This window comes from Bufo gargarizans, chromosome 1 (genome assembly GCF_014858855.1).
Source record: "Bufo gargarizans isolate SCDJY-AF-19 chromosome 1, ASM1485885v1, whole genome shotgun sequence".
Classification (NCBI taxonomy): Eukaryota; Metazoa; Chordata; class Amphibia; order Anura; family Bufonidae; genus Bufo; species Bufo gargarizans.
In genome coordinates, this window is record NC_058080.1 from 595,189,438 (window position 1) to 595,215,981 (window position 26,544).

The following is a 26,544-nucleotide window of genomic DNA, read 5'->3' on the forward strand; positions in this document are numbered from 1 at the left end:
TTTCTGACTATGTCCATCCCTTCATGACCACCATGTACCCATCCTCTGATGGCTACTTCCAGCAGGATAATGCACCATGTCACAAAGCTTGAATCATTTCAAATTGGTTTCTTGAACATGACAATGAGTTCACTGTACTAAAATGGCCCCCACAGTCACCAGACCTCAACCCAATAGAGCATCGTTGGGATGTGGGGGAACGGGAGCTTCGTGCCCTGGATGTGCATCCCTCAAATCTCTATCAACTGCAAGATGCTATCCTATCAATATGGGCCAACATTTCTAAAGAATGCTATCAGCACCTTGTTGAATCAATGCAACGTAGAATTAAGGCAGTTCTGAAGGCGAAAGGGGGTCCAACACCGTATTAGTATGGTGTTCCTAATAATTCTTTAGGTGAGTGTGTATATATATATATATGTATATATATATATATGTATGTATATATGTATAGTGTGTATTTGGAATGTCTGCAGACTCTTCACTTTGTTCACATTTTATTATATTATCTTGTGTATAAAAGTTCACATTTTTAAATGTGATGGTCACCATTACAGCCTACTATTGGCTGCATCCCCAGTCGCCGAATGTTTTGATCCATGCGTTTAGGGTCATGGTTGTTGGAAGGTAAACCTTCAGTCCATTCTGGTGTCCAGAGCATTCTGGATTGGGTTTTCATTAAGAATATCTCTGTACTTTGCTCCTTTCAGCTTTCCCTCAACTTTGACTAGTCCCCCTGTCCCTGCTGCATGATACTGCCAACACCATGCTTCACTGTAGGGATGGTATTGGGTTGTCCCTGGTTTCCTACAAACATGACGCTTAGAACTGAGGCCAAAAAGGCCTATATTGGTTTAATCAGACCAGAGAATCTTGTTTCTCACAGTCTGTGAGTCCTTTAGACTTATTTCTAGCCACTCTGTCATCAAGCCCAAATTGGTGGAATGCTGCAATGATCTTTGGAGCTCAGCCAGAGTGACCATTGGGTTCTTGGTCAGCTGTCTTACCAAGGCCCTTTCAGCTCCAATTACTTAGTTTGGAGGTGTGTACAGCTCTAGGAAGAGTCCTGGTTGTTCCAAATGTTTTCCATTTAATAATTATGGAGGCTACTGTGCTCTTGGGAAATTTCAATGGAGCAGACATTTTTTTTGTACCCATCTCCAGATCTGTGCCTCTACAGTCTCTGGGCTGTAGTTCTTTCCTCCTCATAGCTTAGTTTTTGCTCTGATATGCATTGTCAGCTGTAAGACTTTATATAGACAGGGCTATGTCTTTCTATATCTCGTCCAATCAACTGAATTCATCACAGGTGAACTACAATCAAAGTGTAGAAATATCTCAAAGATGATCAAGTGCCATAGCAAAAGATCTGAATACTTATGTTTAGACCCGATTTTAGTTTTTGCTTTTTAAGAAATTAACAAACATTTCTAAAATTCTGTTTTCACTTTCTCACTATGGGGTACTGAGTGCAGATTGATTGAGGAAAACTTTTTTTAGCACAAGGGTGCAACATAAAATGTGAAAAAAGTGAAAGGATCTTAAGACTTTCTGAATATACTGTATGTATAAGCCCTTTTAACATAGGAGAATTGTACCACAATTCACATTCCCCCACTCCCCTGACAGTCTGATACTCTGTTGATCTAAAAAGACATAGGAGCATGGATCTCTCAAATGTGATATAAATGAGAACTTTAACTTGCTAAGGTGGTCAGTGCAATCTTTGTTTTTTTGGTTGATAGGATAACTTTTTTTTCACCCCACAAATTCAAGAAAAGGATAGTGAATTACCATGTTATACATTATACAATTGAGCAGGTATGGAAGCATGTGTAATAAAATTCCAATTTGCCCTTCGCTCTCAACCTTCATGTACTGTAGCTAACATTTTTGTGCAATGTTGAACAATTACAAAACCATTAATATCGAAACATTACTGATAAAGAGCAATTTCTGTAATTACAGTATAGGGTGGGCCATGTGAACAGTAATGTGGAGCAACTATATTAACAGTGCCTATATGACTTGGAACATCTTCACAAAGGATAACTGGGGAGTGGTTTTCCTAAAGGGATCAATATTTCATCTCAGACCACAAGAGAAGAGGACATTTTAAGGGGATTTTAAATCTAAACAGATCCATTCACAAAAAAAAAAAAAGATGCGTAATGTTATATTTGTAGCTGCAGTACAATGACTTGATCTACAGTCCAAATGTAGAAATGATGTTCCAGTCTTGTAAAAAATGTAAGCAATCATTATGGTGTGAACAGTGATGCAAATAAAAATAAATTAAATTGATTAAATAATATGAACTCTGTTAAGGTTTGTTTGGGATATGCTAGAAAAGTGTGTGTTTTAGATATAATATTGGGAATTATCTATACAAAACTAAGGTCAACTCTTGTGCTGCATCTTCTGAGCGTAATAGTCCCTGCATGTTTCACAGCAGCGTTGGTACCACCTCATGTCTTGGCATAGATTTTTCTCACGAATTACTTTACAATAGACTGGCCACTGGTCTTGAAGACATTTGAAGGTTAACGCAGCTGAAAATACAAATTAAACAATACATTATATGATCAATAAAAAAAATAAAAAAAAAACAACAACTGTGTTTTTCCTAAAATCTAAATTATATATTTTAAAGGGAACCTGTCACCGGGATTTTGTATATAGAGCTGAGGCCATGGGTTGCTAAATGGCCGCTGGCCCATCTGCAATATCCAGTCCCCATAGCTCTGTGTGCTTTTATTTGTAAAAAAAAAAAAACTATTTTATACATATGCAAATTAACCTGAGATGAGTCCTGTCCCTGAGATCAGCCCAGCACCGCCCCGCTTCCTCAGAATCGCCTCCTTGCTCCCCGACATCAGAAAGCTAGAGCGCCGTAATCTTGCGATGCGTGAGCTAGTGCATGCGCAGTGTCGTCATAGTGTTTCTTCCCTGTGCTGGCATCAGCCTCAGGGAGGGAACTGTGCATCGCGAGATTACGGCGCTCTAGCATTCTGAGATTATATATAAAATTGCCGTTGATTTATTGGCAACTGTGTCTCATCATCATCCACATAATTAAACAGTAATTGCCGTTCCCCACCGTCATCTTCTTGTGACTGTGGATGCTCAAGAGTTTGTGAATCAGGGCACAAGATCTGTCACTCTTCAAGCGTGCTTGTCGAGAGGGCCAAATCAAGGAATGGTGCTGAAAAGAGCTCCTCGGAATATCCGAGTGTGGGATCACTTGCTTGCCCAGACTCTCCATGGTGGGAGGAAGGAGAATCAGGGAGAGGATTGTGTTGCCCAGACTCTTGGCTACTGAGACTGGACTTGGTGGAAATCAGGGTGGTGCATAACCGACTGGAAGCATTATCTGCTGCAATCCAACCGACCACCTGGTCGCACTGGTCTCACTTCAAGAGTGGTGTCTTGCGCCGCCCTGAAAACTGGGACATGAAGCTAGGTATGATTGTTTTTCTTGTGCTCTGGCAGCAGACACAGTTTCACTGCGCCCAGGGCAACGGCCTCTGCGTGCACCATCAGCATCACGGCCACTTCCCCGTTGCTTACTGCTCACCTTCATATTTAATGCTATATATGCTGAACTTGTGTTTGGCCGAGCATGCTCGATCAACACTAGTAATGAAAGGTTTCCATGGACGAGTCCTTTTGCTGTCCAAAGTCTAATTGAACCTGGGGAATCCTGTCCTGGGGAAATAGTGGGTTCTTTAAAAGTGGTAGAAGAGTCAGTTGCAGGGAATGTAACCAAACCGAGTATTTGACCGAGTCCCAAATTTTGACAGAATGTTTAAGGATGGGATTAGTAATTGTGGGTGGAGAGGCAGGTGGAGTCCATAGCATCGAGTCAATGGACAGGAGAGCAATATTCAAGGCTTCAAGGGAAAGCCAAAGTGGGGTATCTCTGATAGATCTAATCGGGGCTAATTGAGCTATTTGAGCTGCTTGGTAATATTCTTAATAATTTGGTACCCCGAGACCTCCTTTGAGTCTATATCTATATAAAGTGGAGTGTGTAACACCCCAAAGTTGTGTTACTTAACTCTTTTATCCCGCTACAATATGTTAAGAGCATTAACCTTGTCATCTCATGTAATTTCACATAATATCCTCACAACTGTGCATTCTAAACCTTGTCAAATGTATAATTATTGCAATTTTCATGTTCACCAGCAGGTGGAAGCAATGTTTTTGCAAAGAACTAAGTTCAGTTTAGTGTTCCTATGCTGGAATAGTTCATTCCAGTTTAGCTTCCCCCTCTGTGAGCAGAGTGGTTGCTCCCACATCCTGCCTCATGTGTGGAGAAGAAAGTTAGAGTGAGTGTGCCAGCCACCCCTGCTAGGGGAAGGCTGTGCGTGTAGGAGCTCCCAGATCTAGGGAATCAAGCCAGGATATTGTCTTGGCTGGGACATTGATCATCATCCCCAGCCTGAGCCTTGCAGCCTCAGCTGGAAGAAGCAAGCAGACAACTGCAGTTACAGGAAGAAACCATACCTTGAAGAAGATAGCTGTGAGTACAGTCCAGAGACCCAGGAGAAGCCATATTCCTCCTCAGCTAGTCAGTCCCCATATATCAGAAGATAAAAAGTGCAGAAGCCAAATTCCTGCCACATTACAGCGCTATTAAGCAGACTTCCCTACCTGCAAGCTCCAGGTACATGAGAGAGCAGAAGCATAAATTCCTGCCAACCATTGCCAATACCTGCTGGGACCTAAAACTAAAGCTGTATCTTGCTTGGATGTAAGCTACAACCAGTAAAGACAAGTTTGAACTTTACTCTGAAGTCTGGATCTCAATTACTGCTGCAAATCCCTCTATTACTCCTACTAGCACTACACTCAATTTATTGCAAGTGAGCCAGGATCCAGGAGTCCAGCTGTACCCAGGTAGGAGACACCGTTGACACCATTACCATAAAGAGACATTACACCACTCTGGCATTCCTAACCTGGTACGTGAGTTACAACACCTTAAAGGGCCCTGTGACAGTACCCTGCGCATGCTGCAATTGGTGTCACGAACAAAACTATAAATTATTATACCCATATCCTGACCCACTGCATAATTTTTGGCGTCCGTGTACCTTTACCACGGTCCTGCTCATTGCAAGTGCGCCTCTCTAGAATTATTCCAAACATCGATTGTATGCTTTACAGGAAATATGTTGGAACTACGACTGGGAGAGCTCTAAAATAGTATAACAATTTGGGCCAAAAATACATTTTTAGAGAATTAACCCTCCCAATCCAAGATATGCAGTATGGGCTCCAGCTTTCTAGAAGTAGTCTCAACTTTCTCTGGAGAGGTGGGTAATTGTGTGAGCAAAGTGTATCGTAGGAGGTTGCTAAATGGACTCCTAGATATTTTAGGTATTCAGATGATCAGAGGAAAGGGAAATTAGAGCGAAGTCGTGAAACTTTAGATGATGGGAGCAAGGTATTAAATGTGAGCCCTGAGACTGCCCCGAACCTGGACAACCCTGAGAGCAGATTAGGAAAGGTAATATGAGGACACAATATTATCATTAGAATGTCATCCTCAAACATACACATCTTATGGTGGATGGACACAAGTTCCACACCTTTAATATCAATATTGCTACGAATACGGATTGCCAGTGGTTCTAGTGCCAATATAAACAATAAAAGGGACAAGGGGCATCCCTGTTGTGTGCCCTGAACATGAAACTTAATTTAAACAATAGGTTATATTTTCTAAAGACACATTCCCTTTTTTAAAAAATCACTGCTAATGTGTTTGTCCCAGATAGCTCAAGATACCTTCAGAGGTTTTGGGGAGTCCACGATGCAGTGGATCACAGCAGAATTGGGACACAATATTATGTTTTAATCTTATGGCTTGTTGTCAGTGTATAAAATAACACTTCATGAGAAACTTGTGCAAAAGCAAAGATTCACCTTTAAAGTTCTGAAGACATGCATGACGTACATATAATATAAAAGAGATAATAGCATGGCAAAGCAGGCACTTCTCTTATTACTAATTTGTGGTCCAAAAGTTACAAATCACTTCATAAATCCTCTGTACTGTCTAGACATAGAAAGAATGGATCCTGACCTGGAATAGCATTAAAAAAACCTTCAATGCATCTATCTCGTAATTGTTTTGTATGCTTACCAAGTCGAGGTGAAGTTATTCTGTTAACGTTTACTTTTTCATTACAGGCTTGTAGATGACATGGTCTATATGCTGCTGGTTTTTCAGATGAAAAGCATTCATTTCCATGCCTTCCCGTAATTCTGTGCATGCATTGAATTACTCTTGACTGCATGCCTTTTCCACATGTCACGGAACACTAAGTTCAATAAAAGAATATAAAAATACAAGTTAGAGCTTTATGTGAGATCTGCCATGTAACATACTATAAATAAGGTACATTTATTGTAGTATACATGTTAACTTTGAGACTTGCATACAAGAAGTCTGAAATTGGCTGCCAAATATTTTTATTCATCTACAGATTGAAATGTTGTAAATGTCTTGTTTCCCAAAGGTTTTCTGAAATGCATGTGGACTATATTTTACTTTTATTTGATAGTATTTTGGGGTTAACAAGCTTGTTGTCAATATTAAAGTGGTATATAACAAGGAATGATAAATCTGTAAGTACTGTAAGATTCAATAGTTAATATCTTTAATAGATTCATTTTTCATATTTACTACTGCTGAAAAAAAGAAGTAAAAAGCTTAAAAGCATCAAATCATTGTCATTTTATTTGTGACTTTTTATAGCCTCTCTAACATTTATTATTCTGCACTATTGTACTGCTACAGGGTTGTACTTTTATTATTATTACCGTATGTCCTATTCTACTAATATACCAGTAAAACTCAAAGCAATTTAGTAGCCTCTGTATTTGCTTAGCAAGTTCTCTGTAGCACTAGTGTAGTCTCAATAGAAAAGACTGATGCATATGGTTAAGGGCTTTTTTCCCAAGAGAACAGTCTCAATTACTTACGCAGTCTAATTTTTTTCTCTCGCTTTGGCTGTCTATTGACAGCACAAAACCACATTTGCAGACATGTTTATAGAATCTCTTAAAAAGTTTTTAGCCAACATGAAGGATAATGAAGGAGATCCAAGTGAAGGTCAGTGCTCTAGACTGATCACCCCTACTGAATTTTGTTGATTTGATAGTTAGCACTGTTGCCTTGCAGCACCTACAGTGCATTTGAAAAGTCTTCAGAACTTTTCAGTTTTTCCACATTTTGTTATGTTGTGGCCTTGTGCTAAAATAAAAAAAATCAAGCCACCCCCCCCATCATTCTGCACCCAATACCCCATAATGAGAAAGCTAAAACAGAATTTTAGAAATGTTTGCAAAATTATTTAAAAGGAAAACCAACGTATTTAGACCCTTTGCTATGACACTTCAAATATATAGCTCTGGTAGCCTCCCATTTTTCTGGATAATCTTTGAGATGTTTCTACACCTTGATTGGAGTCCACCTTTGGTAAATTCGGTTGAGTGGACATAATTTGGAAATACACTGTCTATATACGGTCACAGAGCTAAAAATACATATCAATGCAAAAACCAAGTCATGAGGAGAAAAGAATTGCTTTTAGAGTTCAGAAACATGATTGTGTGAAGGCTTAGATCTGGCGTAGGGTACAAAAATAATTGTACCCCACTGAAAGATACCAAGAGCACAGTGGCCTACATAATTCTTAAATAGAACACTTTGTAACAATCAGGACTCTTCCTAGAGCTGGCGCCCATCAAACTAAGTAATTGGGAGGAAAGGGTCTTGGTAAGAAAGGTGACCAAGAACCCAGTGGTCCTTTTGACTGACCAAAGATCTTGTATGCAGATAGGAGAATCTTACAGAAGGTCAGCCATCACTGCAGCATTCCACCAGTCTGAGGTTTATGGCAGAGTGGCCAGAAAGAAGCCTATTCTCAGTAAAAGACAAATTAGATGTTTTCAAAAAGGCACATAAAAGACTCTCAGACTGTGAGAAACAAGATTCCCTGGTCTGATGAAATCAAGATTGCACATGTTGGCCTCAATTCTAAGCCTCATATATGGAGGAAACCAGGCACTGCCCATTAACATCCCTAAAGTGAAGCATGTGGTGGCAGCATCATGCTGTGGGCGTGTTTTGCAGCAGCTGGGACAGGGAGACTGGTTAGAGCTAAGGAAAAGATGAGTGGAGCAAAGTACAGAGATATTCTTAATGAAAACCTGATCCCTAGTGCTCTGGACCTCAGACTGGGCTGAATGTTCACCTTCCAGTAAGCCTGAGGACAAAGACAAGAAAACACAGGAGTTCCTTAGGCACAACTTTGTGACTGTCCTTGAGTGGCCCAGCCAGAACCCTGACCTGAACCCAATTAAATAACCCTGGAGAGACCTGAAAATGGCTGTTTACCGACAGATCTGCAGAGAAGAACAGCAAAAAATTCCTGTATCCATATGTGCAAACTTTGTGACATTATACCCAAGAAGACTGGAGGCTGTAATCGCTGCCAATGGTGCTTTAACCGAGTCCTGAGGGTCTGAACTCTGAATACTTACGTCAATTCAAGTTTAGATTTTCTTTTTCGATTTATTAGCAACTATTTTGAACATTCTGTTTTCACTTTGTTATTGATGAGTGCAGAATCATGGGAAAACACTTGAACAAGGCCACAACATAACAAAACATGAAAACGGTGAAAGGGTCTCTAGAATTTCTGAATTAACTTTAGGTCTTTAGCATTTTTGCACACAGGTTCAGGGCCGGCATTTCCATATAGGCAAGGGCAATTGCCCCCGGGCCCCCGAGTCCTTAGGGGCCCCCCCACACCGGCCCACAACTAACTATATTTTCGTGGGGGCCGCGGCGGCAGGACAGTCACACGGAGATGAGCGCTTCCATTGTCTTGGTGCTCTTTCTTCTCCTTCCTTCTGTTTTGACAAAGGCCCAAACTGGATACCCACAAGTTGTAAGCGCCCCTCTGAAGTGTTTAAATTTTCAGGGGCATAGCTATAGAACATGCAGAGGAAACAGTCACAATCACTTAGAGCCTGAGGAAGCCAACAGTTCCACTGCCACAAAAGAATACAACAGTATTATAAATTATATACGGTGGGTTGGGGATTTTGCACTGCTGCACCGGGGCCCCTACATAAAAATGGAGACACCAAGCTTGAATAGAGGCGGGGGGGGGGGGGGTTAGACATCTATTGTCTGCCACGTACAATGCTGTCTTGACACCTTTTTCTAGGAGGTCATTATCACCTACTGACTCCAATTAGGATAATGGAATGAACACCTTTGACCCCATGCTGGGTATAATGACCTCTGACCACATGCTGGGTATTATTACCAGATGTTGATTCAGTTACATATTTATTCCCAGAGAATTCTTGTACAGTCACTCAGAATTGAGAAAGCTCGTTGGAAGAACGAATGAAACGTTTTCAAGAAATCTAGAAGTACGTCCAGTTGCCTTGATTTAGTCTTTACAGATATAGCTGTATACTACCTTCATTGGTGGGCAATTTTAATTCTTAATAGATTGTTCCTGTTCATAAGTATATGTTAAAACATCTCAGAGCTCTTCTTCAGGCATCTATTCCTGTGGTGCCTGAGGAAGAGGCCTGAGTAGTCCCAAAAGCTTTCAATTGTGTAATCAGCTTTTCAGTTACAAATTAAAATGTATAGTCATTGTGTAATTTAATTTTTTTATCTTCTATTTACTGGCTAAAACAATACAAATATATTGTTTTACTCATACTCAGAGACGTAACTTGAATCTTCTGTGCAGCAGTGCAAAATCCCCCACCCACCGTATACAATTTATAATACTGTTGTATTCTTTTGTGGCAGTGGAACTGTTGGCTTCCTCAGGCTCTTAGTGATTGTGACTGTTTCCTCTGGAAATAATAAAGAGATTCAGACTCCAGCACTCACTTTTTTTGAAGTGTCAGGTTCTCCGGCTTTATTTATCAAAGGTGCACAGATAATACAAGGCTCAATTCTCTCTGGTGTATGCTGTTGACGCGTTTCGAAAGGTTCTTATTCGTAACAGTAGTGTGCGTATGGTGTACTCAGGTATATATAGGAGCTCAAGTGTGACTGTTTCCTCTGCATGTTCTATAGCTATGCCCCTATCCATAATGCTTTTGTGCTCTGAAATGCTTTCATCCCCTAATAGTTGAGATCCTCCCTCCTAGTAGATTTTTATTTTGATTCCGAATTGGTGATTTTGTATGCTTATCGCTTAGGCCATTTTTGCACGATCGGCATTTGTTCAGAATTTTGTATCAGTATTTATGAGCCAAAACAGGGAGCATAACCTACAGAAAAATGTTTGAAGTTTTAGAAAGATTTTCATTAATACAGTAAAAGCCATAGACACAGAAACGATTGAAAAAGTAATATTCCACAATTTTCACTAATATTAAGAGATCAAGATTAGGTTTATTTTGGAACTTCATAGTAAGTTACCATAAAATAACACAAGCATTAAGTCAAGAAGTATGTAACTGACAAAGGAAACATTTTAGGCCGCTGTACAGCTCATAATGTTGCTCTGCCAGTTGTGTCAGGCTGCAAACATATGGGCAAAGAACATGTGCATGTGTTAATAATGACCTGTCTTTATAATTTGTATATAAATTCAATGCAAAATTTCTATGTTTTTAACAAACCAATCCTAAACTTGGCATACATGGTAATTACTCATACTGTATTTCTTCATTTCATTTACTGCCAAAGTATAGGTTGGAAGTAAGGAATTTTCTTCAGGCCAATAGCTGAGGAAGGTGTTAAATTGAGAGGAGAAACTGTAAAGGGCATGGTTACAATGGTGATTTTTACATCAATAGAGTTTTCATCTCAAAGTAAAGGAGTCAGAAGGAAATCAGTCAACACTAGGGGCATGCTTGAAACAAAAAAGAAACCTTACCTAGCAGATCCCAAGCTGCTGTTTAAGTTCTTCTGGGCGGGCTTTGTTAATCTGGCAGCCTCGGTGATGTCACGTTGATGGCATGTGACAGCTGCAGCCAATCAATGGCCTCAGCGGTGAACTCTCCTTCCCACATGTTTGATGCCTCGTAAACAGCCAATCAACGTTCAGGTAAGTAATTCTCTTCAGTGTAATGCCATAGCCATGTCAGCTATTAGCCTTACAGTGATTGGCTGGCCGGAACACGTGATACCAGTTTATATAGGAGCCGATGTTCCGCACTCGGATCATTCAGCGTTAGGGAGAGCAGACAGTAGGCAGGGACAGATAGCGTTTTGCTGGAAATTCACAGATTTAACTCCCAAAAAACTATTGAAAGTGTGTGTTTGACAGCAGTGCAGCACCACATATATATTTTTTTAAACCCCTGGCAGCAGTATCAGGGACAGGCATCTTCAGGAAAGGACAGATAGTGCAGGGCGGAAAAATCGCTTTTTTAAAGGGGTTATCCCATCTTAGACAATGGGGGCATATCGCAAGGATTTGCGATATTATATCGCAAGGGTTGGTCGTTTTTTTGTCGGTCTGTAAAAGTGACCCTAAAATATCAGTGAAATCCAGTGTACTGTTTCCGTAGACGGTGTCCGCTGCGGACAGTTAAATTATCTGTGCCACATCTCCCGTGAAAAGTGTGTGCATCCAAAAAATATCTGTGACATCTAGTGTACTTTTTCTGTAGACGGTGTCCGCTGCGGACAGTGACATAACTAGTGCCACATCTGCAGTGTAATGTGTGCGCTTCAAAAATTAATCTGTGACATGCAGTGTTCTTTTTCCGTAGACGGTGTCCGCCTCTGACAGTGACCTTACCAGGGCTACATCTGCAGTGTAACGTGTGCGCTTCCAATATTTATCTGTGACATACAGTGTACTTTGTCAATAGACGGTGTCCGCTTCTGACAGTGACATTACCAGTGCCACATCTGCAGTGTAACGTGTGCGCTTCAAAAATTTATCTGACATAGGCCTCATGCACACAACAGTATTTTTTCACGGCCTGCAAAACGGGGTTCCGTTGTTCCGTGATCCGTGTCCGTTTTTTCTTCCGTGTGTCTTCCGTAATTTTTGGAGGATCACCAGACATGAAGGAAAGTTTAAAAAAAAGTCGTTTTGGTGTCCGCCTGGCCGTGCGGAGCCAAACGGATCCGTCCTGACTTACAATGCAAGTCAATGGGGACGGATCCGTTTGACGTTGACACAATATGGTGCAATTGCAAACGGATCCGTCCCCCATTGACTTTCAATGTAAAGTCAGGAGTCCCCATCGGAGTTTTCTCCAATCCGATGCTAAATTTTAACTTGAAGCGTCCCCATCACCATAGGAACGCCTCTATGTTAGAATAAACCATCGGATTTGAGTTACATCGTGAAAACTCAGATCCAACAGTATATTCTAACACAGAGGCGTTCCCATACATGACTGCCCCTGCTGCCTGGCAGCCCCTGATCTCTTACAGGGGGCTGTGATCCTCACAATTAACCCCTCAGATGCCGCACCTGAGGGGTTAATTGTGCGTATCATAGCCCCCTGTAAGAGATCAGGGGCTGCCAGGCAGCAGGGGGCAGACCCCCCTCGCAGACCCCCCTCCCTCCCCAGTTTTAAATTCATTGGTGGCCAGTGCGGCCCCCCTCTTTCCCTCTACTGTATTAATTTCATTGGTGGCCAGTGCGGCCCCCCTCTTTCCCTCTACTGTATTAATTTCATTGGTGGCCAGTGCGGCCCCCCCCGGCCCCCCCTCCCTCCCTCTACTGTATTAATTTTATTGGTGGCCAGTGCGGCCTCCCCTCTCCCCCCCCCCATCATTGGTGGCAGCAGAGAGTTCCGATCGGAGACCCAGTTTAATCGCTGGGGCTCCGATCGGTAACCATGGCAACCAGGACGCTACTGCAGTTCTGTCTGCCATGGTTACTTAGCAATATTAGAAGCATTATAATTACCTGCTGCGCTGTCTGTGACCGGCCGGGCGCTCCTCCTACTGGTAAGTGACAGGTCTGTGCGGTGCATTGCTTAAAGGAAACCCTTCACCAGGATTTTGTGTATAGACCTGAGGACATGGGTTGCTAGATGTCCGCTAGAACATCCGCAATATCCAGTCCCCATAGTTCTGTGTGCTTTTATTGTGTGAAAAAAACGATTTGATACATATGCAAATTAACCTGAGATGAGTCCTGTATGTGACTCATCTCAGGTTAATTTGCATATGTATCAAATCTTTTTTTTTACACAATAAAAGCACACAGAGCTATGGGGACTGGGTATTGCAGATATACTAGCGTCCATGTAGCAACCCATGTCCTCAGCTCTATGCACAAAATCCCGGTGACAGGTTCCCTTTAAAGCACAGATCTGTCACTTACCGGTAGGAGGAGCGCCCGGCCTGTCACAGACAGCGCAGCAGGTAAGTATAATGCTTCTAATATTGCTAAGGCCACACTGGCCACCAATGAAATTAATACAGTAGAGAGAGGGAGGGGGGCCATAGGGGGGGGACGCACTTGCCACCAATGAAATTAATACAGTAGAGGGAGGGAGGGGGGCCGCACTGGCCACCAATAAAATTAATACAGTAGAGGGAGGGAGGGGGGGCCGCACTGGCCACCAATGATTTTAAAATTGGGGAGGGAGGGGTGAGGCACCTGAGGGGTTAATTGTGCGGATCACAGCCCCCTGTAAGAGATCGGGTGCTGCCAGGCAGCAGGGGGCAGTCATGTACACAGTTCGTAGTATATTCTAACTTGAAGCGTCCCCATCACTATGGGAACGCCTCTGTGTTAGAATATACTGTCGGATCTGAGTTTTCACAAAGTGATCTGCGATCCGTCTGTATGAAAGTAGCCTACGCACACGGATCACTGACGCGGATGACAATTTTGTGTGCATCCGTGTTTTTTCACGGACCCATTGACTTGAATAGGTCCGTGAACCATTGTCTGTCAAAAAAATAGGACAGGTCCTAATTTTTTGACGGACAGGAAACACCGATCACGGACGCGGATGAACAACGGTGCATTTTCCGAGTTTTCAACGGACCCATTGAAAGTCAATGGGTTCGCAGAAAATCACAGAAAATGGAACAAAGGACATGGATGCACACAACGGTCATGTGCATGAGGCCATACAGTGTACTTTTTCCGTAGACGGTGTCTGCTTCTGACAGTGACCTTACCAGGGCCACATCTGCAGTGTAACATGTGTGCTTCAAAATTTTATCTATGACACACTGTGTACTTGTCAATAGATGGTGTCTGCTTCTGACAGTGACATTACCAGGGCCACATCTGCAGTGTAATGTGTGCTCTTCAAAAATGTATCTGTGACATACAGTGTGCTTTTTTGCGTAGACGCTTTGGACAGTGACATTACCAGTGGTAGCTCTCCTGTATAACGTTTCCTCATCCCAAACACCTGTGACATTCCCTGTAATTTTTCATTAGCCGCTAGTGACAGCATTGACATTATCTGCGGGATATCTCCTGTGTGACCTTTCCACATCCCAAATACCTTTTTAAATTTGCTTGCGCATACACTTCAAAATCCTACGCTACTGTACGTGTGACAGACTTTCAATCAAATATAGCATTTAATATGAAGAAGGCGAGCAATATGGGATGGGGCAGTGGCCGTGATGCTGCACGCATCATGGCGTGGTGAAACTGTGCCTGCTGCCAGAAAAACAATCAATCATCCACGATACCTAGCTTCATGTCCCAGTTTGCAGGGTTGCGCAGGACACCACTCTTGAAGTGAGACCAGTGCGACCAGGTGGTCGGTTGGATTGCAGCAGATAATTCTTCCAGACGCTTAAGTACCACCCTGTCTTCCACCAAGTCCAGTCTCAGTAGCCAAGAGTCTGCTCAACCCAATCCTTACCCTGATCCTCCTTCCTCCCACCATGGAGAGTCTAGGCAAACAAGTGATCCCACACTCGGATATTCCAAGGAGCTCTTTTCAGCGCCATTCCTTAATTTGGACCTCTCGCTAAGCACGCTTGAAATGGGACAGATCTTGTGCCCTGATTCCCAAACTCTTGAGCATCCACAATCACAAGAAGATGATGTAGGCAACGGCAATGACCATTTAATAAGGTGGATGATGATAAGACACAGTTGCCAATAACTTAAAGGGAACCTGTCACCGGGATTTTGTGTATAGAGCTGAGGACATGGGCTGCTAGATGGCCGCTAGCACATCCGCAATACCCAGTCCCCATAGCTCTGTGTGCTTTTATTGTGTAAAAAAAACTATTTGATACATATGCAAATTAACCTGTGATGAGTCCTGTATGTGAGAGGAGTCAGGGACAGGACTCATCTCAGGTTAATTTGCATATGTATCAAATCGTTTTTTTTACACAATAAAAGCACACAGAGCTATGGGGACTGGGTATTGCGGATGTGCTAGCGGCCATCTAGCAGCCCATGTCCTCAGCTCTATACACAAAATCCCGGTGACAGGTTCCCTTTAACGGCAATTACTGTCTCAAGAAGTTGATAAAAAGGATGAGACACAGTTGTCAGTCACTGAGGTAGTGGTTAGGTACACAAGTCAGGAGGATGAGCAGAGTGAGGAAGTGGAAGAGGAGGTGGTGGACGATGAAGTCACTGACCTAACTTGGGAAGGTGGAAAGCCGAGCGATGACAGCAGTACAGAGGGGGAGGGATCTGCTGCAACACAACAGGCTGGAAGAGGCAGTGGGGTGGCAAAAGGGAAAAGGCGGGCCACACCAAACAGGTCCGCAACTGTTCCCTAGAGCACACCCTTGCATAAATCTACCTTGCCAAGGGGTAGGTGTTCCACAGTCTGGCGCTTTTTGAAGGAAAGTGCGGACGACAAAAGAATTGTCATTTGAAACCTGTGCCATACAAAAATGAGCAGGGGCCTGAATACTAGCAAACCCACCACCAGCATGATCCGCCACACGGCATCCAAGCACTGTAATAGGTAGGCCAAATGGCTGGGTCCACAATCTGTGCCTGCGGATCACACCACTGCCTCCTCTTCCCCTGTGTTACGTGCTGGCCAATCCCCCGTCTAAGATGCAGGCCCAGATTCCTCCTGCCCTACACCTGGTCCTTCGCAAGCACCATCAGCAACCACATCCACTTTTGTGTCCCAGTGCAGAGTACAAATGTCCTTACCCCAGGCATTTGAACGAAAGCGCAACTACCCAGCCACCCACCCACAGGCCATAGCACTAAATGCACAGCTTTCCAAATTACTGGCCCTGGAAATATTGCCTTTTAGGCATGTTAACACTGAGGAGCTTTAGCCAGTCTGTCAATGCTGCAGCAGCGCTTGAAATTGCCAGCTCACTGGCTGTTGTGATACGTGAGCACGCGCTGGATTTCGACATTCCACATGATGGCCAGGCTTTGTGAGCAGCAGAGGGCAGTAGTGGAATACCAGCTGCAACATGGTTGTCGCCTTTCCACTCAGCTTCTGCTATTCACAAGCGAGGAGTGGGCATGGATGTCTGACCTCTGTGAGGTTTTAGGAAACTTTGAGGAATCAACACAGAGCGGCGATAACGCTATTATCAGCGTAACCATCCCACTTCTGTGTCTACTCAAACACTCGCTGCTCTTAAGGACGACGCTTTGCATGTGGAAGAGGTGGAAATGGTGGAAGACATTACACAGGGTGATAGCCAGACCACCCTCAGTTTGTATTCTCAGCGTGAATTGGACGAGGAGGAGCAGAAGATGGTTACCTCCGCTACAGAGGGTAGTACCCAGGGAAGTTTAATTACATCTGTTCAGCGTGGGTGGGCAGAAGAGGAGGAAGAGGATGAGGAGATTGAGATTCATCCTCCTGATGGCGACAGCAAACTCTTGCCTGTTGGTACTCTGGCACACATGGCTGACTTCATGTTAGGCTGCCTTTCCTGCGACCCGCACGTTATACGTATTTTAGACAACACGGATTACTGGTTGTTCACCCTTCTTCACCCCCGCTACAAAGAGAACTTCTCATCTCTCATTCCTCTGGTGGAGAGGACGAGCAAAACGATGCAATACCAGAATATCCTTGTTGAAAAATTGCTCCAAAAACTTCTATCTGACAACGCTGGTGGCAGAGTCCGTAGTTCCTTGGGCAACCGAGGAGGGGAGACAAGGGGAACACATAGCAGTTTCAACAGAGGCAGGGCGACACTCTCCAAAGCCTGGGACAGTTTCAAGACACCCCTCCAGCATCCTCACCCTGATGCACGGCCTAGTGTCACAAGGAGGGAAACATTTTGGAAAATGGTGAAGGAGTACATAGCAGACTGTGTCAGCGTCCTCAATGCCTTACAACTACTAGGTGTCCAAGCTGGACACATGGCACGAACTGGCACTCTACTGTCACCGCCAGATCTCTGAGAAGCTCTGACAGACGTTCTTCAGTACCTCTTGCTTGAGGTTCTTTTGGTTTGGATTCGTTTTGTCATCTCGTTTCCCTCTCTCAGCTGTCATCTAGTTGCACTGATTGCATCCCTTTATATCCCCTCCCATACTGCATCACTTTGCGGTTTATACAACTTCCTGGATTGTATCTGTAAAGAATAATTCAATGCAACTGGACATACTGTAGATTTCTTGAAAACGTTTCACTCGTTCTTCTAACGAGCTTTCTCAATTCTGAGTGATTGTACAAAAATTCTGGGAATAAATATGTAACTGAATCCACATCTGGTAATTATACCCAGCATTGGGTCAAAGATGTTGATTCCATTATCCTAATTGAAGTCAGTAGGTGATAAAGACTTCCCAGAAAAAGGTGTCAAGACAGCATTGTGTGTGGCAGAGGGTTAGCTCACCAGCAGGCCCGCACCTAAAATCTTTTACAGGGTCGGCTCACCTGCAGGGTCAGCTCACCTGCAGCCCCTCACCTAATTATACCTTGTAGGTAATTTGCGCGCATGATGCCTTGCTTGGATGTCGTAGCCATAGCCGTTTCACAGGCTCCCTCTCCGAAATCGAATCCTGATTCCCCGTTACTCATAGTCACCATGGTTTGCGCTGACAATAACATCTAAAGTTGATAGGCCAGACATCCTAATGTCACCAAAGCGGCAGTAGGCCCTCACCTATAATGTTTTAGATGGTCAGATCAGCAGGCCCTTGCTCCAAATGTTTTTGAGGGTCACCAGCAGGCCATCAATCATAATTTTTCAAGGCTGTGTATGATGACCTCCTTTATGTGTAACAAAGTGGAGTGACGGTTCCTTGTAATTTTTGGCAGCCCTTTCACTTAGTGCATAGGCTTTATGAGTGTAGGAGTCCCACTACATGAACAATTGTACCACAATGTGAATGAGGCCCTCCGTTATGTGATATGCAGGTTGTATCGGAGTGCCTCTTCCTTGTAATTTTTGGCAGCACTTGCACTTTATATACAAGTAAATATACAATTTTTCCTCTAAAATCTTTTTTTTATTCGGTTTTGTGCGTATTATTGTCAGTCTGTAAAAGTGGCGTACTACTCGAACAACATCGTTCCCAGCAGCGACCAAGATGCATCCAGACATCCTCCCCATGCTGTTCCTGAATCATTTTGGTGGTGTTTCCATCAATTTCTGACCTTTTACTATGAACCAGGCATACTCGCCTCTTCAGAGAAAGGGGTGCCTGGTTTAATCTTCTGGTTCTCCCATTGACTTACATTATACTCGGGTGCTCGGTAGAGCACCCGAGCATCCCGATGTGTTCGGCCAGACCACCCAAGCACTTTGGTGCGCGATCAACACTACTGCTCAACTTACGAAAGGACAATTCTAATATTGTATTCTACATAGGCTCTAATGTAAAAATGCTGTAAAAAGCAGTCAACTTCTAATGGAATGGTGGATAAAAGGTGTCCATCATTGTGACTGGAAAGAGTGCAGCATGTAGTGTTATTTTTCCTGTCAAAAGTCTGTTAGTGAGTCTCCAAACATGTCCTACCCTGTAGATGTGAACACAGCTTTATATTGATCTGGAGACTTATGTCTTTTTTCACTTTTGCTATGCTACTACCAAACACTTAAGTAAATAATAATGAAATCAGAACTCACTTTAGACCAGTCCCCTGTTCTCCATATGTAGCACTTAGAGTAATCTTCACAGTCTTCCATTTCTCGTGGTCTGGTAGACATTAGGCATTTCTTACGCGGGTTGGTACACCTTACAGTCCGATGTCGTACACCTTTACCACATTTTAAGGAGCACTGAAAAAGATATTTGTTTTTTAGTTTCATCCCTAACATGGTAAACAGATGTAATAAGAAGTTGTATGGTTTTTTAATAGGTCACTGGAGAGTGCCAATGCCTATGGAACAGATTTTACATTAAAGTGTAAAGCAAGGCCTACCATTCTATATATACCTAGAATGCATCTAAAAAACATCCCTTAGTCACTAAGGTACCTTTCTTCACATATCATATGGAACATTCATACCATCATCTACAGTATATTCTTCTATATATTTTATTTTATTTTATTTTAGTGATGTACTTAATCCCTGGATCCATATATATGTACTATTCATTTGTCCTATTTCTAGGGATGGCTTGTGGGTAGATCTGCCATGTAAGCATGGTGGAAAACTGAGATTCATTAAACAATTTTAGAATGAGGGCATTTAAAAAATAAGATTCAAGAAAGTTCAATTGCCTACAATTCATCCAAACCACACTATATATGAATATAGTGATAGAAATCTGAATAGTGATAGAAATAAAACAAAATATAATAGCAATGATTCTGATCCACCATATTGATCTTCTTCATGTGTATTACTACACCTCAGACCATACTCCGGCCTCCCACACTGTCATACAGTCCTGGCCCTCACAGCGCTGGCTTGAAGCAGGCTTGTATCCAGGACAGTCTTTTTCACGAACTGTGATCAGTGTTCCATTTGTGAGTTGCTGTGTACATGCAGTCTGCCGGGTCTGTGTTCCTTTACCGCATGTCTTGGAACATGGACTCCATTCCGTCATCATCCACCTAAAAAATAAATCATGTTAAAAGTGAAGAATCATATTACAATACAGTAGCTTTATACATAATTATATTCCATACTGCATCAATGTTGAAATAGTTTAAAGGGGTTGGCCACTTTCTGGTTACTGTTGATTAAAGCGTTTGTGAGATGATTATATGGCACTTACTGATATAGTCTTTGTTGAAATTATGCACCATTTTCTATATTTCATAAGGTATTCTCCCTTGTTTGGCAAGTCTTTTGTGCTGTCCACACAGAGATCCTGTCCATTAAATGGCGGCTGATGGAGGGTCATGTAACCAGGAAAATTACCTCCATGTGATGTCTCCTCTGTTCAGATACACTGTACCTGCCATCTGCACCAGTACTTTTGAGAGTTTAGTGTAGGTGCAGTGTATTTGAATGTAAGGGACATCACATGGAGGTGATTTGCCTGGTCACATGACCCTCCATCAGCCACCATCTTATGGACGTGACCTCTATGTGGACAGTACAGAAGATTTGTATAACAAGTGGGCAGGACTTATGAAATATGGCAAATACCACATAATATCACTAAAATCTATATTAGCAATAGCCATATAGTTATGTTACATACACATTGGGCACAAGTAGCCAGAAAGTGCCCAAATTGTGTCACAATTACAATGCAGCCCTGCTGCGGTCTAAACTGTGTGGATGTACTAATTAAATTAAACAAATTCATCTAATTAGGCCCACAGTGTTTGGTCGGTCTGCATTGTTAATGGACGCATGGTCATACCCTTATAGGTTTACTCAATACTAGTTAACCACTATTATTATCATCTGCACAAATAATCCTAATTCAGCTTTTTTTTATTGGCACATTATTACTATTAATGGAGGAGGTTCATTAAATTCAGTTGAAAGGTAAAGTAGATGAGTTGCTCATAGCAATCAATTAGGCTACAGCTTAAATAGAAAAAAAGATTCAAAATAATGTAAGTTGCATGTGGATAGGTTACCATGGCTGATGTTCTACTTCTTCATTCCACATGTTGTGATAAATCTCCCCAATTAAACTCAATGGAGTTTTCCAAGACTTTTAAATTTGAAAGATAGCAGGAGGCTGTATATAATGTTGCATCCCCAGGTCTTGCTGATCCTGCAGAGGTCTTATGCCATTCATTTTGTGTTTATGTGACTGCTGCCATCAATCACTGCGGGACATTTATTTTACTCTGCCCAGTTTTAAAAAATCTTGGAAAAACCCTTTACATTTTTAGCAGAGAATAAAAGTTAATTTTGTTAAAAAATTTAAAGATTTTCTTGACACTGACAGGCTTTCAGTGCAATACTCAATATGTAAAGTGTACCTATGTTTTCAAAAAACGTTTGCATAATGACTGTGCTTCTTTGTACAATCATAACTGTGAAGGAACTGGTGTTTTTGGGCTTCCCTAAAGTCTCTTTCAGCAATATTACTCCCTGTTTCAGAAGCACAGCTAGATGCATTTCACTCAGAAGCTGTGGGTGCCTCTCTTCTGTTAAATCTGCCAGAGCTGTATGCAGTGATTTCACGTCCTTTATTTCCCACTATGTTTGTTTTCTTCTAGGAAGTTCAGACAGCTGCTTAGGACACAGAGATCAGACTTACAGACACATATGAGCTTCTCTGCTCTTCAGAAAAAGAGTAGAAGCAGTGCTTCTATCTGGGTCAGGATCTCAGCTACCTTTGACATGCCCCAATTTCCTGTGAACCATCTTTTCCTATGAGTCTCTGTTTCTAGGGACAGATGTTGCCTGATAACAGGCAGTGGACTGCAAATTTGGTGGAAGCGAGACCCCATGACTTTGCGCCTTTTTTCAGGTGGATACAGGCATATATATTTTTTAAATGAAGTGATTTAGAAATTTGCTAGTTACACCATTCTCTATTAAATGAAATTGTGTAAAAGTACAGTGACTCTTTAAGGTCTACTCTTCTGAGGCCCCTGGTAGAAAAGATTTGGAGTCTGAAGATACACATATATTGTGAACATTTAAAGATCCTTTATGGAAATTGTATCCTTTTGCTATGTCATTTATCCCTTAAAGAGCACTCTTGGCTTAAACACGTAGTCTCGTTTGACATACTAACCTAAAGTTTACTTGTGCCAAACTGAGCTAAGTTGTATCCTGAAAACATCCATCATGTCTATCTGGAGCAGTATTCTGCAGTAACACATCTGGAGGGAGGTGCCTGCTCTTTATACAATGGAGGCCATACAGACACCTGCTTCCCACACCAAACACTCCTAAATTCTGATCCCTGTGGCTATTTATCCTGCCTTGATTGGAGCAGCTGCATAACACATTGAGGTTGCAGCAAATTCTGAGTAATATTCCCAAATCCCTGTTCAGTTTTCACATAATCTCAAACTGTCATATAGCTATTTAGCTGGAAATTGTTTCCTAATAAAAATAATTAGAGATGAGCGAAGATTTGAATAATTTGATTCGGCAGCTTCGCCGAAATAGATGCACAGTTTCTTTGACATTTTCAAGATATCTTGCAGTTGGGTGGAAGACTTCAGGAACCGTGTGACAACCAGATTGAAGACATGCGCCATGCAGGGCACATGGATCAGCCCTCCCGACGCAGCACAGACAGAATGTTATTCCCGTTATCGGTGACCATGGTTCCTATCTCCAGTTTCAAGGAGACAGCCGTGTTCAATTTCTTGGTTGATGAGGTAGAGCAGTTCTTGCCCAGTGTGACTTTGTTCGCCCAGGCTGACCAGGTGCAGAACCACGTGACAACGCCGTGCTTTGCATAGGTAGTATGCTGGGGGACCACTCTGAACTGTGCCTACAGTGGAAGCTGAGGAAAAGGTGGAGTATGAGGAGGTAGAGGAGAACATTGGCGCAGAAATCCCAGCATGACAATGCGGAGGCGGCTATCACATCTTATATGGCAGGTAACAGACGTGCTGCGCAGAGGGGAGGGAAAGGAAAGTACCCTTTCACAAGGGAGAGGGAGGAGTGGGGACCCTAACTCACCCAGCACTGGCACCTGGCTGCCCTGATGTCCCTAGATGGGATGTTAACCCGTACACCGATCATGTGCTTCGCCCCTGGCTTACCCTGAAACAAGCCCTAGGTAGTGAATAGGGTAGTGGGAGCACTATTCCTCACCACTGACACCTAGGGTAACAACAGGGAAAGGACAAACAGCACAAACACCACAAACAATCCCAAAAGGGAGACAACAAACAGGAGACAACAGGAGTGAACAGAAGATCCAACAGCTCCAGTTCCAAGACATACACGGCAACTCCAACTCCAACAGAGGTCAGAATAGAAGATCTGGAAAGAAGGGAAGCAGGAAGGGATAATATATAAAAGCTGGGAGTGGCTGACAGAGAACACCTGGACCGGAATCCATTCCCACCACTAGGTCATGGAGCAATCTCTTGAAACCAAGTGAGTAGCCACCCTCTGCAACCTTCTGACCCCAGGCACAACAGGGTCGTGACACCCTCGTGACAGCAGCATTGCCATCACCTGGGCAAGTTGCTGGTGTGCCTGGGCCAGAACCACATTTTCCCTGTGGGCTGTGAAAGACATATATTGTCCTTGACAATAGTAACAACTCCATACATCAGCACTGGCATGAACTCTACCAGACACAGAGAGGCCCAAGGACTGGCCCACCTTCTGCTCAATGTATGTGTGCAGGGCTGGTACAGCTTTTTGGGAAAAGTGATGTCAGCTTGGGACTCTCCACCTTGGGTGGGCACAAGCCATCAGTTCTCTGAAATGTGCAGAGTCACCTACATGGAAAGAGAGGGACTGTAGTACCAACAACTTGGCCAGCTGCACGTTAAACTTCTGCGTGTTTGGATGAGCGCATGTATACTGTTGTCTTTTTGCAATTGCCTCATTGATTGCTGTCGAAACAAGTTATGAGAAAGAGGAGGATGTCAATGGGAAGGAATGACAGCTTCCTTCTTCTGACATTGATGAGCCCTGACTACTTGAGAGGGGCTGTGGGCTGATGGAAGATGCAGAAGTTGTTGCATTAGGCTGTAAGACTAAATGAGTGGCACAGTTTTTTCCTGCCACTTTATGGTGATGCTCCATGTGTTTATACCAACATTAGCACCCTGGCTGTGCTTCATCCTCTGCCCACACATCCTGCATACCGCCATGCTAATGTCCACCGGTGACTTGGTGAAAAATTCCCACACTGTTGAGTATGGCATTTTCCCTCCACCACTGCGTGATGCCTGCTTGCCACTGCTTTTATGAACCCATGCAGTGCTAGTGTGTTCCTCACAGGTAGTCTCCCGAGTAGCAGAGGTTGCACCCCTCCTGCATTTAGCTAAAGATCTCCTACTGCTTCCACCCTGCTGTCCCATGGGCACCCTGCTGTCTCGCGAGCACGCTGCCACCCTCACCCCCTGATGATGATGCCCCCTCTTCAACCGGCTCCCACGTGCAATCGGCTACATCATCATCTACAAATGTTTAGTTGTCACTTGTGTCACCCTCACCAGTCTCATATGCACGTCCCTGACCGCTTGCAACATGTGCTTCCACCAGACTGTCATCGTCGGTAGCTGCATGCCTAAAGGAGTCCGCAGCAGACCTCTGCTGATTGTCCTCACAAAGCTCATTGTTGCTGAAAAGCAGAGAATAGCTGGCGGCTACCATTACTTGGCTTACAGATGGAGCAGGAAAAGTAAGAGGCGAGTTCAGGACAGGGGAGGGTATAGAGGCAGTTCCTGGGCCATGACAACTAAGCATGGTGTCACTACTGATTCCTGGCTGTGTGTATCTTTTGTCACTTGAGATGATGTTGAAGAATGAGTCAACCATTCCAGTGCAGCTGAATTGTTGGTCAAAACATGATTGCTAGATGACAGTGACAGCTCTGGCCTGTTGCCAGGCCAGCCTATGGCTGCACCCCCCCCTCCCCCCTATTCTTCTGCTGCTACTTGTGCCGGCTACAACCATATTTTTGCCACTGCGCGTTCCTTTAAAGGGCCCAGGCAACTGTCTGTTGGCCATAGTGTATCGCTAACAGAACAGATTGGCTATGATAAATTTTGCACCACTGCACAGTTATGTATAGGGCAATAAATTACACTTGCCCGTAATACAAACTTAACATAACGCGACAGCTAACAGAAGGGACTAGCTATGATAAATTTTGCTCCACTGTACAGTTATGTAAATTACACCTGCCGATTATATGAACGGATTAGCTATGATACATTTCATTTCCCTGCAGCTATGTACAGGGTGATAAATTACACGCTAGTAAAATGGATACAATGTAATATGCAAAAATGAAGAAAAGGTCCAGCTTCTCCAAAAAGTGACTAATGTCATGAAAAAGGACCTAACCAGAGAGGCTCGAAACGCGTAGACCTTGTTGTTTGGATCATGGATTTTATCTGCACCATGTAATATCTAATAAAGATTGACTTTTTGGAGAAGCTAGACCCTTTCTTCATTTTTTCATTTTACTGCTGTGGAGCTGCAGTTTCCAGTTCCAGTCCGTGCTTTCCTAAGTGGCGTCCTTTCAGGTGAGCGCAGCCGTTACTGCTTCTGTTTTTGGATGCAATGTAATGCTACAGCTAACAGAAGGGATTAGCTATGATAAATTTCGCTCCACTGAACAGTTATGTACAGGGCGATAAACTATACCTGCCCATTATATGGACAACGCTACAGGTAACAGAACGGATTAGCTATGATAAATTTCGCTCTACTGCAGTTATGTACAGGGTGATAAATTACACCTGCCTGTTATACGGTCTTAACGTAACTCACAGTGAACACCAGACAGAAAATGAAAGAATACCAAAATGGCAATTTCTTCATCCTGCATTTATAAAAAAGTTATAAAAAAGTGATAAAAATTGTTCCAATTTAAATGTCAATCTGTCCTGCAAACCCCACCCACTACCTTAATATAGTGGCATGAGTGAGCTGAAGCTAGCAGAAAATGTGTGAGACGAGAGAAAAGAATATATGTACCTTGTTTGACAAGGTTGTTCATTGCATTTTCTTATTTGAGGTTCTGGCTTCATCAGGTCTTTACAGCTTGCATTGTCCACAATAGTAATATTTTTATTCATGATTTTCGTACAGGACACTGTTGTCCTTCTTTCACCTAGTGCATAAAACAAAGACATTATTGTCTGGCCATTATTACTTACTTCCATAATAAGAACGCTGTCATTATTAAATGTCACGTAAGGCTGAGTTCACACCCACATTTTCACTTTCCGTAGTTCTGCTACATTAGAGAAGCAGAACAATGAAAATAACAGAAGGATTAGACACATAACTAAACCAAAAGACACAATTTTAATGGGGCGCATAAGGATTTATTTCAGTGAGCTGCTTTTTGCCAGCATGACACACAATGAGATAACAAAGATATATGTAGCAGCAGCTATTCATTCTTAAATGTATAATAAACTTATAAAAATGAATAAATATTTCTTATACAGCAGTTCACTTATTGCAAATTGTGCCTTGACTACTATGTCAATGTGTCCTACTATGCAGGGGTTGTTTCATGGCATTGAAAACGTTAATTGCTGTCCTGTTCAGGC

At 42.9% G+C, this 26,544-nt stretch overlaps 1 protein-coding gene across 1 annotated transcript in view; it reads right to left on the reverse strand.

Moving 5' to 3' along the window:
* Nucleotides 1-2,193: 2,193 nt before the first annotated feature.
* Nucleotides 2,194-26,544, reverse strand: part of ADAMTS19 (ADAM metallopeptidase with thrombospondin type 1 motif 19) — a 355,301-nt gene continuing 330,950 nt past the window's right edge. Inside the window, exons 19-23 of the mRNA XM_044291002.1 lie at nucleotides 25,961-26,096; nucleotides 19,767-19,971; nucleotides 19,037-19,189; nucleotides 6,158-6,335; nucleotides 2,194-2,552 (exon numbers count right to left, since the gene is read on the reverse strand). Coding sequence (XP_044146937.1) covers nucleotides 2,401-2,552; nucleotides 6,158-6,335; nucleotides 19,037-19,189; nucleotides 19,767-19,971; nucleotides 25,961-26,096 — 824 coding nt within the window. The 3' untranslated portion in view covers nucleotides 2,194-2,400. The remainder of the gene's footprint in view (nucleotides 2,553-6,157; nucleotides 6,336-19,036; nucleotides 19,190-19,766; nucleotides 19,972-25,960; nucleotides 26,097-26,544) is intronic.